At 41.2% G+C, this 20,974-nt stretch overlaps 1 protein-coding gene across 2 annotated transcripts in view; it reads left to right on the top strand.

Moving 5' to 3' along the window:
* Window positions 1–20,974, top strand: part of trappc9 (trafficking protein particle complex subunit 9) — a 188,472-nt gene that overhangs the window by 24,068 nt on the left and 143,430 nt on the right. For both annotated transcript variants that reach the window (XM_083546769.1, XM_083546768.1), the window contains 3 exons: window positions 1,919–2,062; window positions 12,642–12,768; window positions 15,187–15,332. In XM_083546769.1, coding sequence (XP_083402895.1) covers window positions 1,919–2,062; window positions 12,642–12,768; window positions 15,187–15,332 — 417 coding nt within the window. The remainder of the gene's footprint in view (window positions 1–1,918; window positions 2,063–12,641; window positions 12,769–15,186; window positions 15,333–20,974) is intronic.

The raw sequence follows: 20,974 nt of genomic DNA, 5'->3' as shown, positions 1-20,974 counted from the left end.
ATCTGTGTGACAGAGAGAGGGAATTAGTGATGGAGTGTGTGTGTGTGTGTGTGTGTGTGTGTGAGAGAGAGAGTGATTTTTCCTTTGAACTTTGCTCATTTCTGCAAGTGAGAACAAGAGATTTGAGAGCAGGTGTATGAGTTTATGGTTCGGTTTGCTGTTTTTTGGAAGCGTATGGTGTGGCGTGATCGCTTTGCAGATCCAAAGGTGGCGTTATGGTCTCGTTGAAGCTAATGAGATTCAGCTTGAGAATCAGCAGATGCTGCACCATACACAGGAACATATAGAAACAGGAATGTTTGACGACCTAGAATTAAAGAGAATGAGGATTGAGGGTTAAAGACAGGAGAAAATGTAAGGAGAAAGAATGGAGTGATTGATGGGGTGGGTGTGTGTCTCATCTTCCATTAAACTGATGGGCTCAGAGACCATGTTTCTTTTAGAGACTGACACAGGTGTAGGTATATTTGTAGGTGTAATTACAGGTGTAGGTATATTTGTAGGTGTAATTACAGGTGTAGGTGCATCTAGATGTGTAGGTAGTGGTACAGATGTAGGTAGAAGTGTAGGTATAGTTACAGGTGTTGGGTGCAGGTAAAGGTGTAGGTACAGTTACAGGTGTAATTGTAAATGTAGTTCCAGATGTAGGTAGAGGTGCAATTGTAGCTACAAGGGTGACTGCAGTTGTGGGTACAGTTTCAGGTAATGGTGTAGGTACAAGGGCGGGTACAGTGTAGGTACAAGGGCGGGTACGGTGTAGGTACAAGGGCGGGTACAGGTATAAGGGCGGGTACAGGTGCGGTGTAGGTACAAGGGCGGGTACAGGTGCGGTGTAGGTACCAGGGCGGGTACAGGTGCGGTGTAGGTACAAGGGCGGGTACAGGTGCGGTGTAGGTACAAGGGCGGGTACAGGTACAAGGGCGGGTACAGGTGCGGTGTAGGTACAAGGGCGGGTACAGGTACAAGGGCGGGTACAGGGTCCAGGGGCGGTTACAGGTGCGGTGTAGGTACAAGGGCGGGTACAAGGGCGGTGTAGGTACGAGGGCGGGTACAGGTACAGGTGCGGTGTAGGTACGAGGGCGGGTACAGGTGCGGTGTAGGTACAAGGGCGGGTGCAGGGTCCAGGGGCGGGTCCAGGTGCGGTGTAGGTACAAGGGCGGGTACAAGGGCGGGTACAAGGGCGGTGTAGGTACGAGGGCGGGTACAGGTACAGGTGCGGTGTAGGTACGAGGGCGGGTACAGGTGCGGTGTAGGTACGAGGGCGGGTACAGGTACAGGTGCTGTGTAGGTACGAGGGCGGGTACAGGTGCGGTGTAGGTACAAGTGCAGGTGTCGGTGCTGTAGAGTACATGATGGAATCTGAATCAGGTTGTGTGTATTTACAGAGATCAGTGTGGCAGTGAGTTATTTATAGCAGCATTAGATGGTCAGTAGTGTATTAATAAATTGCAGCAGCGTAGGCGAGATGCGCGCTAATGCTGAGCAGATGATGGTGTGTGAGAGTCAGATGGTGTAGAATGATGGCAGATTTACACACACACACACACACACACACACGCACCCAATACTGTGTTCGCACACAGATCCTGGTAATACAACACTCAATTCAATTCAGTGGATCATTTTTATCCGGCTTTCTGCTTTTCTCTCCGTCTCTCGCAGCTTGTTTCCCTCTGTCTGCTGTTTGTCTCTCTCTATCTACCTCTCTGTTTATCTGTCTGTCCCTGTCTCTGTACCTGCTCATCTCTTTCTGTCTCTCTGAGCTATTGTGTGTTTGTCTCCCAGTCACTCTGCCTGTAGATCCCTGTTTTCCTTTCTTGTTTTTTTACATCTCCTCACTGTGTGTGTGTGTGTGTGTGTGTGTGTGTGTGTGTGTGTGTGTGTGTGTGTGTGTGTGTGTGTGTGTGTGTGTGTGTAGGAACCCATCGCGGCTGGGCCGCCGTACAGATGCGTTTGCTGCATGAATTGGTGTACGCATCCCGGCGTATGGGGAACCCTGCCCTCAGCGTCCGCCACCTCTCCTTCCTTCTACAGACCATGCTGGACTTTCTGTCAGATCAAGGTTTGTTTTGTCACACACACATAAACACTCCTACAGTCACCACACACACTCAAACACACGTTTAACCTTGCTTACACACTCGCCCACCTCGCTACAGGCAACGTTTAACAATATTTACACTAAAAATATATATAAATGACTAAACACATTGAGAAGAATTTGAACTCTGAAAGCACTTCCTGGAATTGTGTTCTTGCAGTGCAGTATTTGATGGCCAGGTCTTTCTAAGCTTTCTCTTAATCTGCATTTTGAAACAGTCTTAATCTTTTGGCACCATCCAATCTGGACCTCTGAAACCCTCTTGAATAATCTGAGTGTGATGCTTAAACTCCAGAAAGCTCTCTTCAGGTAAGGGGTAAGATGTTGCCTCTGGCAAAGGAGCATACTGGGATCTTTAAGATCTATAAGGCAGAACTTCATTATGCCACTGTCACTGGTCCACGGTTAAAGCATCATCCAAAGCAGAATGAGGTCAAGAAGATCGTCTTTGCCGTGAGGAACTCCTCCATCCCTGAATACTGTGAATTGAGAGAAACCAGCTGAAGTGATTTAAGCATAATTTCATGATCCCACAATGGACGTAGTCTCAAAGCAGCCTTACAATGAAGAATTAATGATGTGTTTTTATCCCGGATGAGCAGCCATGGAGACTGTGGTGAAGGAAAAACTCCCTTAGATGTTATGAGGAAGAAACCTTAAAAGGAACCAGACTCAAAAGCAGAACCTCATCCTCATTTGGGTGACATTAAGAGTGTGATTATAGTCTTTAAACACTACAGAACACTGGAGAGTGAGAACTAACATGAGCACTGAATTGTAAGATTATGAGAAATGTTCTTTCTACAGTCAGATGAGATTATGGAACCAGGAGATACTGAGCAACTCATAAAATAGCTCAACATTTGCGATCATCATAAATCCAACACCAGCTTCTCCATGCCAGAGCCTTTAAACACTCAAAGAGGTCCAATGTCCAAACTTCACATGAAGTGGGATCCAATTGGTGCTGGTACGTCTCTAGATGGTTCTGGGTGTTTGCAGGCATCTACTTTTTTGAAGTTCCAGGATCTTCATGAGGTGGGACGTGACTGGAGCTGGTGCAACCTCTGCTGTTCATGATAATAACAAGCACAAGTTGATAATGTGCATGTGATCAGATGTTCTGGAGCACAAGGATATGATGGAGCACAACGTGTTTGTGAGGAAACTATGATCGTAATTATGTTCGGCGCCAAGGAATGCATTCGGTACACGTGCGCACCAAAACGACGTACGTTTAACACCTAATTCAATTCATTTGGCGTTCTTGGAATTCGTTGTCCATGCTGCCAGTAATCCGGTGGGAGAAACTTCTCGCAATACGGCCTGGTTTCATCATGCGAGTCTGCAGTGACGAAGACGCTCAGAGACTGAATATACCTGTCAGTGAGCTTGATAACGTACATCCATCGTCCCGTCCTTCCGTCACCGCCTTTATACCTCGGTATTATTTCCGCTGTGATGTGCTGCCAGCTGTGCGTGTGATTGTAAATGCATTATCAGGATGTCTCGGTCGCCGTCAATACCAATGCGCTAGGCGCCATAATCCGTGTGTCACATCACGACAATAAATAACAGAACATCGGAACGCAGCAGACTGAAAAAGCCTACAGCTCTGTAAAACAAAAAGCTTCAGTCTGGAGGTGGAGCTTGTTTCAGGGCCAGAAATAAACTGAACAAAAAAAGATCTGCATCGTGATGGTGAATGAGGTCTTATTTTTGGGTTGCCGAAGAAAGTGTGCGGGTCACTTTGGAGGCGGAGCCAATTTCAGAGCCAGAAAAATGTAAACAGATAAACACTGAATTGTAATTGTTTTTTTTATATTTTTTATATTTTTATTTATTTTTCTTATTTCCTCTCGCCTCCACTTACTATATATTTAACCCTCTAGAATTATTCTATTATTCCAAAAATATCTAGAGCTACATATATATTACCTTTTGCTTTAGTTTTATTATTTTGTGGTTTCTAGATAAATATTTTTTCATTAAACTATTAAATTGTTAAATTATTAATAAAATTGAAAAATTTTTGATGTTTAAATGGCAATTTTTCTTATTACCATTATGTTTATATATTTTTAAGTTTTTTTCTTTTTCTTTTACATTTTTCTTTTTACATTTCTGAATTTCTGTTTTTTTTTTTTTTTTTTTGGAGCATCCCATTTCATTTTTACTCTCCATTTACTCCACTCGTCTGAGAAGATGTTCCACTAGATTTTGTGGAAATGCATTCATCCACATGGGTGTAAGTAAAGCCAGAACCTGATGCAGGTGAGGTGAGGAGGCCTGGGGTTCAGTCAGCGTTCACATTCATCCCAGAGGTGTTTAATGGCGCTTTTTGGAGCTCTATTCATTAGCAGGAGATCTTCCACCTCTTCTAGTCACATGTACAGCAGATCTTTATGGAGCTGGCTTTGTTCACAGAGGTATTGCCATGCTGAAACAGGTTTGGATCTCCAAGTTCAAAAGAAGGGAGAATTTCATGCTTGAGCATCCGGAGATGTCCGATACAAGTTTGGGGAAGAACCATATCTGGCTGGTAAAGTCGTGTCCTGATACTTTTGGCCTTTTTTTTTCTTTTATAGAAGAGGAAATTGAAGCTAGCGCCTCCTTGGGGGCAAAAAAAAATTGCTTCTAACGTGCCCACACTGTTGTTTACTTCTTTACCACTTGGTGATGAAATAATTTGTAATGCTGGTAAAATGTATTCGAGTCATTCTGATTTTGATTGACGGCTGAAACTCGGACATGGCAGTGTGGTGTTTGTGTAGCGTATAATCTCAAATCTGTGGTCTCCGTGGTGATGATTCTTTCATTGGATAACAGATCATTTTTATTAGGAAAACTGACACTGGAGACTCCTTACACAGGCTACTGGTGATATTTATTTCTTGAACACATCAGTGATTCTACACTTCTGGTTGCCGTAGCAACCTGGGCGGCGCAAGTAGCATCCCGGATTTTTTATTTTTTTGTCTTTTTTTTTGTTTTTTTTTGGACGACAGATCTGAAGACTGGACACGCCCACTCCTGTTTCCGGCTTCTCGCTCTGTTAGAAAGTCGCAGCTCTCGAACGCAGTGAACAACTTTCTGGTTTCTCTGTGGCTTTCAGCTGCTGGATGTGTGAACGTGGTGTAAAAAAAGAACATTTTCTATTTATAGAGAATGAAATACACAGCCTGGACCTCAACTTCTCCATCACTGGGGGTCACATTTTATTCTTCTTCTTTAAATCATTTAAATAATTTAGTGCTTTAACTAAAATCTTAATTTTGAATTTTAAAAGTTTTTTTTTTAAATTTATTATTATTTCATTAATTTTTTAATTCTGTTAATTTTTTCTTCAAATTTGGTCCTTTTCCTTCTGCAAATTATTTTTCTGAACTGTGTTTTTCCCACACGGATTTACAGCTCCGGACATTTCTGCTTCAAAAAAATTTCTAATTAAGGGGCGGAGTCAATGCAGTCCACACGAATCACTGGCACGTTTCCCTCCTTCCATTATCCTTCACTTTTCTCCCTCCATTTGTTTTTCTTTCTTGCTTTTGTATTTCTTTGCATTTTTTCCCTTTTTTTTTCTTGCTTGATTTCAGGCTTTTTTTCCTTTTTTTTTGCACTCTTTCTTTGCTTTTTGTCTTTTTTTATTTTGTCTTTTTTTTCTTTCTTTCTTTCTCTTTCTTTTTCTTTCATTCTTTCTTGCTTTCTTGCTGTTTTTCTTTTTTTTGTTTTTTTTTCTCTCTTGCTCGTTCCTTTATCAATATTAACCGTTTTAAGCTTTTTTCTTTCCTTTGTTTTCTTTTCTTTCTTACTTCCTTCTTGTCCCCCCCTCCCCCCTATTTCTTGTTTAGTTCTTTCCCCCTTTCCAGTCTTTCTTTTCTGTCCTGCTTTGTTGAAAGCGAGAGGAGGAATTGGGGTCTGTTTGTTAATGTTTATGTATATTGTTTTAAGCTGGAGGTTTTTCCCCCCTGAGAGACGATTCGTTATTTCTAACGAGATCATAATGAACTCTGGATGATCCGGAGCGAGAGCATGCTGATGAATAGAACACTCGTAGTCCTGTACGGTGTATTAATCTCACACTAACACTATATAAAACACTCACTGCTCTGTGTGTGTGTGTGTGTGTGTGTGTGTGTGTGTGTGTGTGTGCTTAAAGTCGAGATGGTTTAAACACTCGACTCAGCACTCAATGAGATGCTTCACTTGGGTCATCCTCTGACCCTGAGCTAGTTTTACACACACACTCTCTCTCTCTCTCACTCTCTCTCTCACTCTCACACACACTCTGTAGGTTGGCTGCTATACATCAGCTCAGTGGTATTTGTAAAGCAGTTTTTAACAGTGGAATTTCTTTTTTTCTCTCTCTCTCTCTCTCTCTCTCTCTCTCTCTCTCTCTCTCTCTCTCTCTCTCTTTCTCTTTTTTTTCTTTATTTCTCTCTTTTTCTCTCTCTCTCTCTCTCTCTCTCTCTCTCTCTCTCTCTCTCTCTCTTTTTCTATCTTTCTTTCTCTCTCTCTCTCTCTCTCTCTCTCTCTCTTTCTCTCTTTCTCTCTCTCTCTCTTTCTTTTTCTCTTTCTTTTTTTTCTTTCTCTCTCTCTCTTTATTTCTCTCTCTTTCTTTCTTTTTCTCTCTCTCTCTCTCTTTCTCTCTCTCTCTCTTTCTTTCCCTCTCTCTTTTTCTTTCTTTCTAGCTCTCTCTTTCTTTCCCTCTCTCTTTTTCTTTCTCTCTCTCTCTCTCTCTCTCTCTCTCTCTCTCTCTCTCTCTCTCTCTTGTTTACTGTTATTAGTGTATGGTGTGGATTTGGTGAGGAAGCTCACACTGCTGTAGGTCCTGATGTAGGTGAGCTGTAGATCCTCTCCCACAGTGCTTTTCTCTTGGAGAAGACTGAGAGAGAAAAACGCTCTGCGTCTCATCACTTTCAGAACGAATAAGATTTTTATCTGTGATTTTATTTTTTTGGTCTGATTGACTTCACCTGCGCTGCGAATTCCATCCGAGGACGTGACCTCAATTACTGTTCCACTGCAGTTTTTTTATTTTTCCCCCAAATGCAGGAAAGATGGGAGGAGAAAACCCCAGGTAGAAGAGAAAGGAGGGTGTGTGTGTGTGTGTGAGGCTCAGGGCTGTACGGTAAAAGGAAATAATTGGCTGCTTTGTGTTTGTGTTGTTGTCTGTTCTCTGGCTGGATGATAAGGTGCTGGTTAATGGAGCCGGTTATCAGAGCTTTACTCTGCTCAACAGAACACCAGCGTTTCATCCCACCGCTCTCTTTCTCCTTCCTCTGACATCACTCTCTCATTCCACCTTCACTCCTGCCCTCATGGCCTCCTCATTACTGCCAATACAATACCACTCAGGATCTGAAGCTCCAGCTATTAGACATGCTCAAGGCCATTGGAGGTTTTTTTTTTTTTTTTTTTTTCTTACCATTTTTCTATTGTTTTACTTTTTCTGTTAGTTCCTTCCCTCATTTATTACTTTAGTTTTTCCTGCCCTTCTTTTCTTTCTTTCCTCTCCAATTTCCATTTTCATTGGTTCTTCCTTTTTGGATTTAGTCCTTCCTGTTCTTCTTTTCCAGTCCCATTTTCTTCTTTCTTCCTTTTCCAATTCACTGTTAAATTGGTTTTCCTTCTTTTTTTGTTTCTTATTTTTTTTCCTTTCATCCTTTTTTTTCTTTTTTCTTTTCTGCATTTCTTCTGTCCCCATTTGTTCTTTCCTTCCCTTGTTTCCTCCTTTCTTTGCTCCTTCTGTTCTACCGTCCTTAATTTTTTTTCCTCCATCACCTTTTTCTTTTTTTGTTCTTCTCTTTTTTTATTTAATTTTCCTTAATTTTTTCTCATTTTTTTCTTTTTGATTCTTCTTTTCCTTCCCTTTCTTTCTTTTCTTTTTTTTTTTACTTCCTTCCTTTCATTTATTCTATCCTACTGTACAATAATCAAACATAAATGCCAGTTGAACACTAAACACATTCCTCTCCTCTAACGACACAGAAGTACAAGAGATGCATATTTCATTTCTTTTTTTTTTTTCTCGATCAGATCTTTTTTGGAACAACATGCCCTGATTAGATAGAAAAATAAAGCTCTTCAACAGTAATTCAGCTTCTCATGTTTGGAGAAAGAAGGAATGATGCAATCATTTTCTAGAACACCATCAGTATCCATAACTTTTGATCAACACACTTCAAGAAGATCTTTCGAGCCTGACCGGGAGTCCGGTTATGAAATTTACCAGGCATCAGAGGGTTCCTTTGGAATAATCTTGAGAAGACAAAATCGGACCACAATGCTGCAAAAAATCCTGTAATAATGGCTTTTCGAGGGACCCTAAGCATTGAGCTCAGATTCTAACCTGAGCCGTTTCAAGATCCTGCCTTTCTCATATCTGGACATCATGTTTGATTAAACAGTATGTTTTAATTATGTGTCTGACCTTTACTGAGTATTAGGATGTTGTTTAATTTGGATTAGAATGCCTGATCTCATCTTTAGCCCAGATATCAGAGCGACATCAGAACTCTTTTAGCTGTAGGTGTAGATCTAGTGGTGGTCTGAGGTGTAATAGTGTAAAGATTGCATTGGTTAGGTTCTGGGGATGGATTTGGCTTTGTGTAAAACTCTTTATTCCGCCTCCTATTGAGGTGTTTTTGTGTGGGCAGGTCATTGTCTTCTTGCACAATGCTCCTTTTAATTATATCGGATGTATCTCTATGTAAATTTGCATACTGAAAGTTTTTGTAGATTTTTGGAGGATACAGAAACTGACATAAAAGCAAGCTTGACCCTTAAGATTGAATGTTTTGCTCATAAACAGATCCTTTCCTTCTCCACATTTACATCTTCCTATATTACTAAGGTAGAAGTTTAATCTTTTATTTGTCATTAGCTATTGTTTTTCCTGCCTTACTTGTTCCATGTTTGGCTGTTAGCACGTTGGTGGTTTCCTTTTTTTTTTTTTTTTTACATTCCAAATTGTTGCATTGGCCATGGTCTGTGTTTAAAGGCTTTTCCATCTTTTCTCTACTTCACAGTGGATTTGCATTTCTCCAACAGACATGTTTCTGTTCCTCTCGTGGTAGGTTTCGAGACTAGTTTTGTAACACACCAACAGATTTTATCACAAGGCTGCACACAGCCACAGGGACATCGTCCTGTGTACATCGGGAGCTGTGCAGCTACATCGGGAGCTGTGTAGCTGGTGCTATTGTGACCATGTGCGTTAAAAACTCAACAGCTGATTTCTCTCAAGTTTATCTGTGCCAGTGTAGATTTATTCATTGTGTGAGACTCGGAGCACTTTTGTACGTCGCTCTGGACCGGAGCATCTGCTAAATGCCGCAAATGTAAATGTACCATGTCTGCTATGTCATCGAGGACAACTTCATCTGCCAGAAAACTTCACCTGGTCACTCAACACCAGCTCCATCATCAAGAAAGCCCAGCAGCATCTCTACATCCTGAGAAGGCTAAGGAAAGACCATCTCTTCACACACACTCTTTATGCTCATACTATAAGGAAAGAGGTTCCGAAGCATTCAGGCCTCACATCAAGACTATGCAACAGTTTTTTTTCCCTCATGCCATCAGGTTCCTCAGCAGAAAAAAAGGTGCCAAATTATCTCTGATCTCTGAGTTTTATCTGCAATACAAATACAAGAGTTGACTTTTCTGGAACAATGGTTTGGTCAGGGACTCTGAAACTAGAAACGTGCCACTGGATACTACAGTAAGGAAGGAAGTTCTCAGGAATTGATGGAATAACAAATTTAATTAACTGATTAATACTCCTAGAATTTAGTTACGATTCCCACCAGACAGATCCATTCTTTTACGCCGACCAACCTTCCTCCCTTCTCTGATGACTTTTTTGGTTCCAATCGAGGCTGTATATCAGTGGTCTTCACTTCAGCACAGCTCAGAGCGGTTTGATTGTCTCAACACCCCCCCCCCCATAAACCCATCAAACCCTTCTAGCTCATGATCTACCACAGCTCAGATAATTTGCCTCATTAAATTCATATCTCGCCGTGGGTGATGGCCTCTCGAGAGCAGAAGGAAACTGATTTCCCCCAGAGGGCTCTTAAGAAGTTCGGCGTTTCATTTGCATGTTTTTTTTTCTTTCTTTCTTTCTCTTTTCCAATCGCTGATTGATTGGCAGTGTATCTTATTAATTACATTTTTTTTGGTTCAGTTTGAAAAGACAGAGGACAGCATCTCAGTTTTTAATAAAAGGTCCATTATGGAGTGTGCTGTACCCAGACAAAGCTAAACAAGGAATAAACAGAAACAGATTTTTTTATCGCTGGAAAAAAAATATGTTTCGGGATCCGAAACAGATGCAGGTCAACCTTCTCGCTTGATATCCCTTCAGAGGCAATTTAAAAGAAGCGATAAGAATATTCCAATAATACCAATAACCCTCGGTTCTTCTGGGAAGACGTTCCACTAGATTTTGCTTGTGGAGATTTGTGCCAGACACATTTAACAAAAAGGGTGTTGGTAAAGTAAAGACCTGGGGTACAGTCAGAGTTCGCAGATTGATTTCTCCTCGTTTCTCGAGCGCTTTTTTTCAGCACCGCTCCTTAGAGTCACTTAGAATACAGATTAACATGGCAGAGGTAGAGCTGCATCTTCCTGGAGACAAAACAGAAAAAGAAAGTTTGATATCTTTTCTCTTTAATTTTGCACTACAAAGGCGTGTTCACGCAGGAGCCATGCGTTAGAAGTCAGAAAGCACGGAGTCTGAAGAAAATAAATAAAAGTAAACTATCTGCAATCTATTGAATTGGACACCATGGTATATTTTTTTGCATTGACCCACATAAAATGGAAAACGGATCGCGCCGCACCGTAATGGATTTGATCGTACTGCATCTCATCAGTATATATTTATATTTACTATTATATTAACTATTTATATATTTATTAAATAAAATGAATTCGCTTTTGTATAGTCAAGTCAAGTTTATTTGTATAGCGCGCTTCACAACAGACATTGTCTCAAAGCAGCTTTACAGAAATCAACAGTGAAGGTGAATGGTGTGTATTTATCCCTGATGAGCAAGCCGTGGCGACTGTGGCAAGGAAAAACTCCCTTAGATGTAATGAGAAAGAAACCTTGAGAGGAACCAGACTCAAAAGGGGAACCCATCCTCATATGGGTGACATCAAGAGTTTGATCATAAATCTTTCAACAATACAGAACACTGGAGAGTGAGAACTAACATGATTACTGGAGTATAAGATTATAAGTAAATATTCTTTCTACAGTCTTTGGTATAAATGTAGGAGCTACTGAGCTCAACATTTGTGATCATCACAGATCCAGCATCAGCTTCTCCATGCCAGAGCCTTTAAACACTCCAGGAGGTCCAATGTCAAAATTCCACACATGTAGTGGGATCCAGTTGGCACTGGTACGTTTTTAGATGGTTCAGGAAGTCCATAATCTTCATGAGGTGGGACGTGACTGGAGTTGGCCAAAGCTCAGGAAGCCTCAGGATGGGGAGAGAAAGAGAAGCAGTGGAGAGGAATTAGCGTAGCTGCTGTTCATGATATTAACAGCACAAGTTGATAATGTGCATGTAATCATATATTCTGGAGCACAAGGTTGTGATGTGATGTGTGTGATGTGTGTTATGTGTAGGCTTTGCTAAAAAGATATGTTTTTAATCTACACTTAAACTGGGAGAGTGTATCTGAACCCCGAACACTGTCAGGAAGACTATTCCAGAGTTTAGGAGCTAAATGTGAAAATGCTCTACCACCTTTAGTGGACTTTGCTATTCTAGGAACTACTAGAAGTCCAGAGTTTTGAGATCTCAGGGAGCGTGATGGATTGTAGCGTGTTAAAAGCCTGGAGAGATACATGGGGGCCAATCCATTTAGTGCTTTATAAGTGAGTAGCAGTAGTTTGAAGTCTATTCGAAACTTAACAGGAAGCCAATGTAGGGACGATAAGATTGGGGTTATATGATCATATTTTCTTGACCTTGTGAGAACTCTTGCTGCCGCATTCTGGACTAACTGAAGCTTGTTTATTAATGATGCAGGACATCCACCTAGTAATGCATTCCAGTAGTCTATTCTAGAGGTCATAAACGCATGGACGAGCTTCTCTGCATCAGATATAGATAACATATTTCTTAACTTAGAAATATTTCTAAGGTGAAAGAAGGCTGTTTTAGTAAAGTTTTGTAGTATAGTATTGTATAGTTTTGTGTAAATTAAATAGATTTCATATAAACTAATTATAATTATATTTAAACTTTAGGGAAATTAACTTTTTTGTTCCTTCCACTGAGAATTCACATTTTAAATTCTACAGCCCACTCGCACCAAAATAATTATAAAAAAAAAAAAAAAAAAAACCCCAAAGGTTACCCTGCATTTTTCTTTCGTCTCGGTATCAAACAAACGGACTGAACCACATCGCCCTTTATTAATGAGATCACTTTCTTTATTAAACCCGTATATCTGCTGCCATCCCCCTGATTACTCGTGCAGTTTGTGACCCTTGTCCTTGTCTTTGTGTCCACAGAAAAGAAGGAGGTGACTCAGAGTCTGGAGAACTACACCTCCAAGTGTCCCGGAGGGATGAACGTCATCATGCTTCCAGACGGACTCAAACTGCCCCCGGTGGCCTTAACCAAGCTGCCTATTGTCAGGTGGGTGGGTGTGAAAGATTGGACGTGTCTCGATCCAGTTTCACGATTTGTAGGATCCATCAGTGTCATTTGTTATAATGTGTATCTGAGTGGGGGAAAAAAAAGAAAATGGCTCGCTCTATCTCTGTATCTCTCTATCTCTCTCTCTCTATCTCTCTATCTATCTATCTCTATCTCAAACTGATTGAGAGCTTGGCGTCTGAAACTTCACCCGAAGTGTCCCTCAGACAATCAACCAAGCTGTTTAGAATATTAGACCACGCCCCTTTTTGGACAGTTCTCAGATCAGTGTGATGAGTTCTTGTTTTTTGGTGTACGTCGGAAAGGATTTGAGATCCAGGAATGCCTGAGCCAAGAAGAGAAACAATGTATGCTATAAAAATCGCAAGTTTTTTTCGAATTTATCCTCAATTTGTCTGCAGGAACGCAAACCCCGACAGCGTCGTGTCTCTCACAGCATCTTCTCTCTCCTCCTCCTCCCTCTGCTCTCTCCCCCTTTCAAACGGATGAACAGCTTTTACATGGCAGCTTGACTGAGGCCCTGCTTGCACAATTACTTTGAATGAATTATGGCTTTCCTCTCTCGCCATTTAAGAAATCATTGTCTCGTTAGAAGAATAAATGTCACCGTTAACGGTCTCGCCTCGGAGTTAGCGTCCTGCCACACTCGGGCTCGCGAGATTAAAGAGTTCATTTCGAAGCGACGGAGCCTCGCCTTCAATCTGGAATCATCTCGGACGTTGAATGGATGAAGGCGTTTCAATTAGTTTATTGGATTTATCGCCGCATTCTCCCTTCGAGCACGGTTCGTCTTTACCTCGGAGGGAATGTTGTCTTTCATGCAGGTGTACGGTTACTAACTGTACCAGCGATGTTCAGGAAACCCCAACGTGGGGGCAAAAAGACGAGTTTTATCCCTGAATCGTCCAAAAAATTAAAGGTGCATCTATGAAGTCCAAAGTAAAAACTTGCTCTGCAGTAGCATCTCGTTAGCTTGCATGGATTGTTGGTGCATGAACAGATGCTTTGTTGAACGCAGTTTTAGCAAGGAAGTTTCAGAAGGTATGTGTTTTTCCAAGCAAGGTATCAACAGCGCCCCTCAAGAAACCTTACATGGTAAAAAAGACCAGCTTTAATCTGAAATTGTCCAAAAACTTAAAGATGTATCCATGAAGTTCAAAGGCAAAAGGTCTATTTAATACCCTCCAAAGCAATTGCTACCCCCTGGAGTTGTGTCTTGGTCTACAGCAGTATCTCTTTAGCCAACATGGTTTGTTGGTGCATCAACAGTCGCTTAGTTGAAGTTGCAGCAGGAATGTGGAGTGTTTTTCCAGCCTCGTTGTGTAACAGTAGGTTCTCGTAGTCTATGTTCTTCTCAGGGTATCACAACGACCCTTAAGGAACCTTAACTTGGGGTAAAAAGACAAGCTTTAATCTCAAATTGTTCAAAAATGTAAATCTACATCCATGAAAACACTGTTGGTGCATCAACAGTGTTTTTTCTAGCCTGAATGTGCAACAGTACACAAGAGAACACAACACTTGATGTAATATAGTCCTGAACTTTATACAAAAAAACAGCACTAAATCATGAAAGGAATAAATGTGAATATATGAATTAATACATATAATTATGCAATTAATAAACAGAATAGGGCGCTCTCTCTCCGTGCATCGCGCAGTCTCGAATGGAAAAACAAACAGCACTTGGAGTCAGTAATTCACCTCTAGAGGCCGCTCTCGTTTTTTTTTAATTGGTCAACCTTTAGCATCAATAGCGACCCTCGAGAGCTTAACGTGGTGAAAAAGATGAGCTTTATTCTTAAATTGTCCAAAAAAAGGAAAGGTGTATCCATGGAGTTCAAGGGAAAAAGGTAATATCTCTTTAGCTAACATGGTTTGTTGGTGCATCAACAGTCGCTTAGTTGAACATCTCAAAGAAGTTGCAGCAGGAATGTTTTTCCAGCCTGAGGCGGTTCATTGCAGGCTAGCTCAAGAAGTCAGTAAAATGAGAAGTGAACTTCAGCTTGCTTCCTCGTCCTCCAGCCAGAAACGACTGTCCATTTTGCTCTCCACTGATCCTCTGAGCATGTTGCAGACTCGGCACTTCTGCTACGCTGTGGGAAAGCCCTGAAAAGCACCTAAATGAAAGTAAACGCCAATCTTTTCCTTCCGCAAGTGTGTGTCGGGTGTTTTGCTGACAGCACACGTCCCCCAAGGCGCTTCGCCAATGTCCGATTTGCTGGAGTTTGACATTTTGTTCTAATGAAGGAACGCAGGATGTTTTAAATTTTTCGAAATGTCAGTAAGTAAGTGCTCTGTTTGGAAGCTAGGTATTAGCAAAGCGTAAACGGCAAAGCGCTCACTTCACTGTAATTGTGTTTCACGTTATGCAACATTCCTCTTTATTCTCTTCAGGTCGGTGTCTCTGCTGAACCTGCCTGCCAGCCTTCGCCCACATAAGGTGAAGGGTCTGCTCGGGCCGAACGTCAGCGCCGCCAGCCCGTTCATCTACTCCCCTATCAGCATCCACACCAGAGGAGAAGAACGCTCCAAGAAGATCGGTACGTCAATAAAGCCTTAAACAAGCTTTCACCCTGGTGCTGTGTGGTGGGAGGAATATGGACTGTAGTGGACTGATAAAGCTCAGGAATCGTAGACCTGTTCTCGGATTGTCCTGTTCTAGAGCACAGACATTTGACAAGAAGATTCCTGCAAGGTTGCTCAAAGTTTGAGGGGAAGTGATTGCTCAATGGTTAAGGTGCTGGGCTACTGATCGGATAGTCGGGGGTTCAAGCCCCGGGATCGCCAGGCTGCCACTCTTGGGCCCTTGAGCATGGCCCTTAACCCTCTGTATCATGGCCAACCCTGCACTCTGACCCCAGTTTTCGAGCAACCTGTTCTATTCTATTCTATTCTATTCTATTCTATTCTATTCTATTCTATTCTATTTAAAGGTTTCCAGAAATCATAGTCATATTCATGATTTTAGATAATCACCATTCCAGGTCTTCTGATGCTCACGAGAAGATTCTAGAAAGTTTGGTACAGTTTACCGCAGCTCAAAGGTTTCCAGGACTTTTAGGCATTTTCAAGATTCTAGCCCTCCACTATTCCAGGTCTTTTTTTTTTTTCTTTTCTTCAAGAGGAGATTCTAGATAGGTTGTTGTAATTTACCGCAGTTTAAATGTTTCCCACTGTTCCAGATCTTCTGATGTACACAAGATTCTAAAAAGGTTCTTGTAGTTTTTTAGGCATGTTCAAAATTCTAGATCTCCACTCTTCCAGGTCATTTGAGGTTGTCGAAGATTCTAGAAAGGTTGCTGTTGTTTACTGCAATTCAAAGGTTTTCCACTGTTTTAGGTCTTTTGATGTTCACAAGAAGATTTTAGTAAGGTTGCTGATGTTTATTGTTATTTAAAGGTTCATAGTTATGTTCAAGATTCTAGATCTCCACTATTCCAGGTCTTTGATGCTTAGTGAGAAGATGACAGCAAGGTTGCTTTAATATACTGCAGTTCAGAGGTTTCCAGGAGTCATAAGCATGTTCTCGAACACTCTTCCATTCCAGATCACCACTGCTTCGTTGTTTGATGTTTGCATGAAATGTCTCATAAGTGTTCACTAGAACTCTAATGAATTATAAAACACTCTTTCAAAGCAGGGGAGTTTTGAGAAGATTTTACTGTTGGTCCAGTAAAACTCAAGGATATCTCAAGGTTAGAGTTAATTAAAGAGCAAAAAGAAAAAATTTTTAAAGAACGAATGAAGGAACTAAAAGAATTAAAGTGGGGAAAAAAAATAAATTGAAAGAAAATTCAATATTTATGAATTATTAATATAATTCAAGAATTAATAAACAAACAAACAAATTAGGAGAAAGTTGAACAATTGAAAGAGAATTAATGGATGAAATAAAGAAAGAACAGTAACAATTGAAAGAACAAAAAATGAGAATAAACTGAAATTAAAGAAAGATAAAAAGATAAAAACAAAAACAAAGAGGAAAGATCAAAAAGGGAGCAAATTTGAAGAAAGAACAGAAGAATGAATGGACAGAAGAACATAGAGAACAAATAAAAGAATAAAAAAAAAAGCTGAAAAGTCTAGAAGAACATTGTTCCATTTGAGAAACCCACTGCTGAAGGTCTTCTGCCGTGAAGTCTTGAGCGGTTCCTGTCTGACACGAGTGGAACCACCTGGTGGTCTCCTGCTGTTGTAGCTGGTCCTTCTCATGGTTTGAGTTGCTTTTCAGCTCATTGCTGTTGTAAAAGGTGGCTTTTTTTATGGAAAAAAATCGAGTTTGTATGAGAAGTGCAACGCCGTACTAGTTCACCTTGGAAGGCTCTCCTGAGACTTTTTGGAGTATTCTGATTTTTAATTACAGCGCCAACGTCCTTCAGAATTTTCCGTCCGGTTTGCTCATGCCCCCCCTCAAAGTTCTCTTGTTTTTTCCCAAATTCCCATCGAGGTAGATATTTTTCTTTCAGCATGTTTATTTATGGAATCCGAGAGCTCTGCAGATCTTGGCAGCCGAGCCTCGTGGACAGATGGCTGTTCCGCATGAACTTGCAGCGGCTCTTTCAAAAGAAATAAAGCTGTACGATTTCAGGCTGCTAGATCCATCTCTGCTCATCTCTGCTCATCTCTGCTCATCTCTGCTCAATGCGCTCATCTCATCTCTGCTTGTCTCGCTCATCTTATCTCTACTCTGCTCATCTCTGCTCATGTCTTCTCATCTCACTTATCTCTTCTCATCCCATCTCGCTAATCTTGCTCATCTAATCTCTGCTAATCTCTGCGCATTTCATCTTCCCATCTCACTCATCTCGCTCCTCTCATCTCATCTTGCTCATCTCATCTCTGCACGTTTCACTCATCTCATCTCGCTCATCTCTGCTAATTTTATCTCTACTCTGCTCATCTTGCTAATCTCGCTCATCTCATTTCTGCTCATCTCTTCTCATCTCATTTCTGCTCGTCTCTGCTCATCCCATCGCACTCATTTTGCTCATCTCTGTTTATCCCCCTTATCTCTGCTCATCTCATTCATCCCACTCATTTTGCTCATCTCTGTTCATCTTATCTCAATCATTTTACTCCTCTCACTCTCCTACTCATCTCATCTCTGCTCATCTCATTTGGTGGAATGGACAAAAGAAAAGTAGAAACTAGGACAAAAGAAAGAAAGGAAAAATTTAAAGACCATACGAAAGGGGGAAGAAATGTAAGGACGAACGAGCGAGACGACAAACGCAGAGACAAAAAAGAACGAATGAACACGAGAATGAACGAAAGACAGCGAATGAAGGAATGAACAGACGAAAGAAGGAATGAAGGGCAAAAAAAAGAAAGCAAGCGAAGTGTTCCAACATGCGGACACTGGAGACTCCTTCCAAAGTAGTTGTTACCATGGAAACATTAATGTATTAGAGCACATGTAAAGGTCGCTAGCTGCTGTTTTAGAAGACCAAACACCTTCTGACCAATCATAACACAACTGTTGCACTAAACTCCGCCCTTTCTGTTGCATGGCTCCACCCACCTGAATGTTTCAGATACAATGCAGCATTAGGATATTTTCATTTTAATAAAATTAATCTTCCACATCCTTTGACTTTTTTTTCCCCCCATAATGCAATGCGTGCGGTGTCTTTGTGCCCAGCGGCCAAAACTGAAACACACACACACAGATATTTATATAGTCCTGCTTCAAAACACTCCTATGATCACTATCATAATTTATACTCTTTGTGTGTGTGTGTGTGTGTGTGTGTGTGTGAGTCAGTCTGTTCTTTATTTCTTTTCAAATCTTCAAGTGTGGATGTGTTTCAATTTTGTTCGGTCCTTCTGCTGTGTGTGTGTGTGTGTGTGTGTCTGTGTGTGTCTGTGTGTGTCTGTGTGTGTCTGTGTGTGTCTGTGTGTGTCTGTGTGTGTCTGTGTGTGTGTGAGAAAGTGAGGGAGAGTATATTCTGGGTTTCTCAACCTCCTGCCACAGAACAGGGCTGAGTCACACACACCAGATGTCTGTAGAGAGAAGACCTTTATCAAAGTGAGACACACACACACACACACGACTTTTTACAGCAAAAGCTACAATTTATTTTGTCTTTTCATGTGGCTGAATGTCATCAGAAGATCCAGATTGTGGTGTGGTGTTTTATTTTTTATTTATTTATTTTTATTTTTTTTCTCTCACTTTTTATATTTTCTCTTCTATTTTCGCATCTTTAGTGTTTAATTTTCTTTGACTCAGGTTCTGCTGCAGTTTTCATTCGTCTTTTGATTTTAAAATAAAAATCAATGAAGTAATTTTAGTTTGAAAGCGTTTTTATTTTTTGCTTAAAAATGCATTTTTTTTTTCCAAAATGCATTTATAGTTCCTGCCGTCTCATTGTGTGACTTTGAGATGTTTGGGTTTGAGGGACTCTTTTGGAACCCGTATATAAAAGAACTGATCAACCATCATGACAGTATCCATCAGTACTTTTATCCAGCGTTCAGTCACCACTCTGAGAAGTTAATCTGGATCACTATGTTCTAGGTGGCACCACACTATATTGCCAAAAATATTTGGACACCCGACTTTTTCAGCCATATGTGGTTCTTCCTACAAAACTGTACAGGACACATAATTCTTTGATATTAAACATCATTGGGATGAATGTGAATGCTGACTCACCTTCTCACCTACATCAGCACCTGACTTTACTAACACCCTTGTGGCTGAATGAATCTCCACAAAATCTAGTGGAACATCTTTCCAGAAGACTCGCGCTTCTTTTAACAGGAAATGAGGACTAAATGTGGTATGAGGTTCTAAATGTGTGTGTCTCATGGTCAGGTGTCCACAAACATTTGCCATATAGTGTAGGTTGAAAATTGAACACAAGAATAAAATTAAACAGAAAGGATGAGTGGAAGGAAGGATATACAAAAGAGAAGGAACTGAAGAGACATCAAAAAGAGACAGAAAGAAAAACATAAGGAAACTCCACTGAACCTGAACATTGTGGTGAAAGCTCAGTCACATTCTTCCATGTTTACCTCATTGTAGAATTTATATCTTCTACCTGTAGAGCTCATGATGTTCCTCTAATGTTCTTCTTAATAAGTCAGATCACCTTACTGTTTTACTTGACTGTGCTTTAGTTAATGAGGCCCTTCAAGAAACCAAAATGTGTGGCGTGGGTGTGTGTGAATGCAGAATTTGCCCAGGCACTTCAAGTTCACCTGCACTCTAGGAAGCCACTTTGTGAACAGAGTGACAGAGAGAAGTCAATATGTCTAAAGTGTGGCTCACCACAGGCATGCTGGGATACGGTCCAGGTTTAGGCTGGAAAAGGTTGTTTAATGGGTTCTTTTTTGGTTGTTTGGCTGAGAGGGATTGGGGTGTCTGACTGGTTATGGTTTTATTGGGAGTATTTTCTGGTCGTTAGTTGCTGGACTGTGAGGGTTTGGATTGGGAGGGATTAGAATTGTGGTTGCTGGATTGGAGGTTTTTTTTATTGTTGGACTGAAAGGGATTGGACTCTGGTTGTTGGACTGGGAGCGATTGGAGTTTTTGCTGTCGGACTGGGAGGGATTGGAGTTTTGGTTGTTGGACTGGGAGCGATTGGAGTTTTTGCTGTCGGACTGGGAGGGATTGGAGTTTTGGTTGTTGTACTGGGAGGGATTGGAGTTTTGGTTGTTGGACTGGGAGGGATTGAAGTTTTGGCTGTCGGACTGGGAGGGATTGGAGTTTTGGCTGTCGGACTGGGAGGGATTGGAGTTTTGGTTGTTGGACTGGAAGGGATTGGAGTTTTGGCTGTCGGACTGGGAGGGATTGGAGTTTTGGCTGTCGGACTGGGAGGGATTGGAGTATTTGGTTGTTGGACTGGGAGAGATTGGAGTATTTGGTTGTTGGAATGAGAGGCATTGGAGTTTTTGGATTCAAACTATTTATGGCATAATTGGGAGTTGAAACTGGGGTCTGAGTGGTTACAGCGTTAAGGCGAGTACGACCTTGGGGTTTGAATGGGTTCAGTGAGTTTGTTAAAATCGAGACTGACTGGTTGTGGCGTGAGTGTGTAGGAGGGCTACAGTCTGACTTTACTGTGTTATTGTGAGTGGGAACTGCAATCTGACTTCTGAAAATCGACGTGTGTATATGAGAGTCTGTGTCGTCGGTAAGAGAAGTTCCATTGTTACAGCTTTTTTTTAATTA

This window comes from Silurus aristotelis (genome assembly GCF_946808225.1).
Source record: "Silurus aristotelis genome assembly, chromosome: 7".
NCBI lineage: Eukaryota > Metazoa > Chordata > Actinopteri > Siluriformes > Siluridae > Silurus > Silurus aristotelis.
This window is presented reverse-complemented; position numbering and strand designations above follow the sequence as displayed.